Genomic DNA, 3,392 nt, shown 5'->3' with positions numbered 1-3,392 from the left:
AATTAGATTACTCCGTATATTACTTCATCTACTGATTGCAGGCCAGATTTAAGAAACACAGACACGATATTATTATATTCATTCTTTTGATTTTAGGCACTACATTACTCTATCATTGCCTCCCTACTGGAGTATTTTATAAATAAAGTCGCCAGACGCTAGTTGGAATCTTTGGTTATGAGTTTCTGACTGTTTTATTTAAGTTATCACTGACAATTTTTTTTTTTTTTTTTTTTGTTTCAAATGACTTCACTATGTCGCCAGACGCTAGTTGGAATCGAATCCCTAACCTCATTGTTGAAATAAGAGAACTCTTGCTGCTATCACTGAAATTTCAAGTCATTATTTATGGGTCCCCATAAATTCACGGGGTAAAGGTACCGGGACACGCAATTTCTTTGCATTTGGACTAAACAAGTGGGCCCCACAATATCAGATTAAAGCTGGCAAAAGGGCTCTTTGAGGGTATCTTTGTCATGTGCACCAAAATCCCGTGTCCCCGTAGCTTTACCCCGTGTATTCAGGGCTACCCTTATTTATAGGTTGTAAAAACAGGACATCCTTCCAAATTATAGAAAAACCATCTCTTCTACTTGTACGCAACTCTTTACCAAAAGGACTTAAAAAAGAATAAGTGAAGAGACAGAGAGGTTATGTTGGGAATGGAGACTAAGGAAATTCTTCACATGACAAAAGGCGACGGAGAATTCAGCTATGCTTCCAACACCACAACTCACGTAATACTTTCTCTCTAATCTTATTAATTTACATAAATTTTGCATAATATTTGGAGAACTATCAGGTTTCTTACTTCTTAGCTAGGCGCCGGTTATGTTTTATACAACTTACTTTTTAAGACTAATCTCTGATACGAAAATGATGCTATGGAGTTTCATCCAACAATGTTAATTTTTATGTACTCCGCATTTTTTATTTAAAACAAAGGACTGTTTAATCTTTTGTTTTTCAAAGTTATAATGTTGTCTATAGAAAAGATTCATGTTAGCCAGCCCAAACTATTTTGGAACTAAGGCTTTCTTGTTGTTGTGGCCGTGGTGGTCGACGTTGTCTATAGAAAAGATTCACAGATACAATGAAGCCAATATTAGAGAAGGCGATAAGACCTCTAATGTTAGCAGAAGTTGTGAGGCCGGGCAATGTACTAAGAGTGGCTGATTTAGGATGTGGAGTTGGCCCTTCTCCAATTACTTTTATATCAACAATACAAGAAATTGTTGACAAAATATACAAACAGAGGGATTTGGGTGATTATCAAGTGATGCCGGAAATACAAATATTTATGAGCGATCTTCCTTCAAATGATTTCAACTTGCTCTTTAAAGATGTTGGGAAATTACAAGAAGGCGGACAAAAGGAAGAAGACGATGATAATAAGCCATTGTTATTTGTCATGGGAGCTCCAGGTTCCTTCTATGAAAGACTTTTCCCCAGTAACACCTTGCATCTTGTTCACTCTTACTATGCTATTCATTGGCTTTCTCAGGTTTAACCTTCTTCCTTAAACTCTTACACTTTATTATTCGTTGTTAAATGAAGATGTTTACTGATCTCGCAATTTGCAAGAGTTATTGAGAGATGGAGCAATGATATTCTTTGTGTTCGTTCTATTGCACACTTTTGTTCCTGTGCTATTCAGAGGGTAACCAAACGACCCCTAAATGAATCTACTAATAATATGTTGGTACTCGATTTATGAAGGTACCAAGGGGTCTTTGTGATAAAGTTGGCGAACCTATGAACAAAGGCAAAATTGTTGCATCAGACACAAGTGAGCCTCAAGTACTAAAAGCATATTATGCTCAATTCAAACAAGACTTTACAAAATTCCTAAAATGTCGCTCCCGTGAAGTTGTACACAATGGCTACATGGTTCTCGCTACTATTTGTCGTCCATCTATGCAACCTTTTGAACCACGTTCCATGAAATACCTCTCTCAGGCACTTGCTTGTCTTGTTTCTAAGGTATTTTAGACTCATCCCTCTGATATCTTTTAGTCCGTCCCCATCCTTTGTTTACCAAATACCAAGGAGATGGGGAAGAGGCCATTTGTAAGTAGTGGTACTATTGGAAGATAAGTGGCAGTAAGACAAGAAGATCAAATTACACATGAAAAGCAATATAGAAAGATAAACAAAATAAATGAGACACTCAAAAACGAATAAAATAAACAAATAACCGGGATGGAGGGAGTATTTCATTCAGAAAGTCAGTCTCACAATGGAAGTTGTTTACATTTCCTTTTCATGAATCATTTTTGTGGTGAGTGGTGACCAATGAATATAAAAGATCACTTTCACATGAATCATGTGAGTGAGTGTACAAAAAAACCTATTCTAACTAAAATATAATTCCGTCATCCCTACAGGGAATAATCAAAGAGGAGAAGCTAGACTCTTTTGACCTACCCGTGTATCACGCTTGTAAAGAAGAAATTCAAGAAATTGTATCAGAAGAAGGATCATTTGCCATTGAGCATTTGGACGTCGTCATAAGTAAAGTTCAAAATGAAATAAACGATGTCCGACTAAAAGCAGAAAGTCTAGCAAAAATCACAAGATCCTATTCCGAAGCTTTAATTGCTGATCATTTTGGAGCGCAAGTATGGAATGACTTGTACAATGTGCTCTACCATATTATTTTGGAGGATTTTAAATTGGATGCGGGTCCATCAGACATCTTCAACATCGTTATTTTTCTTAGGAAAATGATAGATTAAAATAACACAAAATTTCATTGAAGACGGGCGATATCCGTCACAAGCTTGTGACGGATACCGTTTTCACTCACAAAATGCCCATTGAGAAGTGAGTGAGAAGCACATGGGGGGTGCTCCACCTTGTCCCCTCTCCCTTTTTATAAGAGGTCACAAGCTTGTGATGGGATTAGCCCGTCACAAGTAAGACTAGCTCTTAAAATTATGAGTACTCCAACAAAACAAACTTAATAATACTACATATCATGCAGTATATGTCACTACGACTGATAAGTAAGCCACGTATTATTTACAAAATTTGTTTCTTTCTTCTACTGCAACTTTTATGTTATTAGTCCTTCATTTCAATTAATGACACATTACCCCTTGATTCAAGTTTGCCTTTTTTTTTTCCTTTTTAATAAAATGATGTTACTCCCTCCACATTTCTATCTTCTTCTCATTTCTTTTTACACAAGGATGAAGGGTTCCTATTAAACAATAATGAAAAAGGTAATGTAAAATAGCAGGTGGTTAACATAATGCTAAGATAAACCAACCGTACATATTACAAGTGGGTTGGGTTAGAATTTCCCACCAAAGTACAAGTAAGAGGGAGTTTTGAAAAATCATAATTGTTCCCCAATACATCTCCCCCCATTTTTGTTCTTTTACATA

The 3,392-nt window shown here is 36.2% G+C and overlaps 1 protein-coding gene across 1 annotated transcript; it reads left to right on the top strand.

Moving 5' to 3' along the window:
• Positions 1-538: 538 nt before the first annotated feature.
• LOC141630437 (putative methyltransferase ICS2) lies at positions 539-3,110 on the top strand. Its single transcript, XM_074443260.1, has 4 exons — positions 539-737; positions 1,076-1,504; positions 1,720-1,983; positions 2,388-3,110. Exons 1-4 carry the CDS (start codon positions 654-656, stop codon positions 2,736-2,738), a joined length of 1,128 nt encoding a protein of 375 aa, XP_074299361.1. The 5' UTR covers positions 539-653; the 3' UTR covers positions 2,739-3,110.
• The last annotated feature ends 282 nt before the right edge of the window (positions 3,111-3,392 follow it).

The sequence above is a fragment of the Silene latifolia genome, chromosome 2, assembly GCF_048544455.1.
Source record: "Silene latifolia isolate original U9 population chromosome 2, ASM4854445v1, whole genome shotgun sequence".
Classification (NCBI taxonomy): Eukaryota; Viridiplantae; Streptophyta; class Magnoliopsida; order Caryophyllales; family Caryophyllaceae; genus Silene; species Silene latifolia.
The sequence above is the reverse complement of the archived record's forward strand: the minus strand, read 5'-3'. Positions and strand labels throughout refer to the sequence as shown.

Bases quoted from the DNA above. Each gene is read 5' to 3' on its own strand.
- LOC141630437 (XM_074443260.1), top strand. From the start codon at position 654: ATGTTGGGAATGGAGACTAAGGAAATTCTTCACATGACAAAAGGCGAC. The intron at 738-1,075 runs GTAATACTTTCT...CGTTGTCTATAG, and splicing joins CTTCCAACACCACAACTCAC to AAAAGATTCACAGATACAAT. The intron at 1,505-1,719 runs GTTTAACCTTCT...CGATTTATGAAG, and splicing joins CTATTCATTGGCTTTCTCAG to GTACCAAGGGGTCTTTGTGA.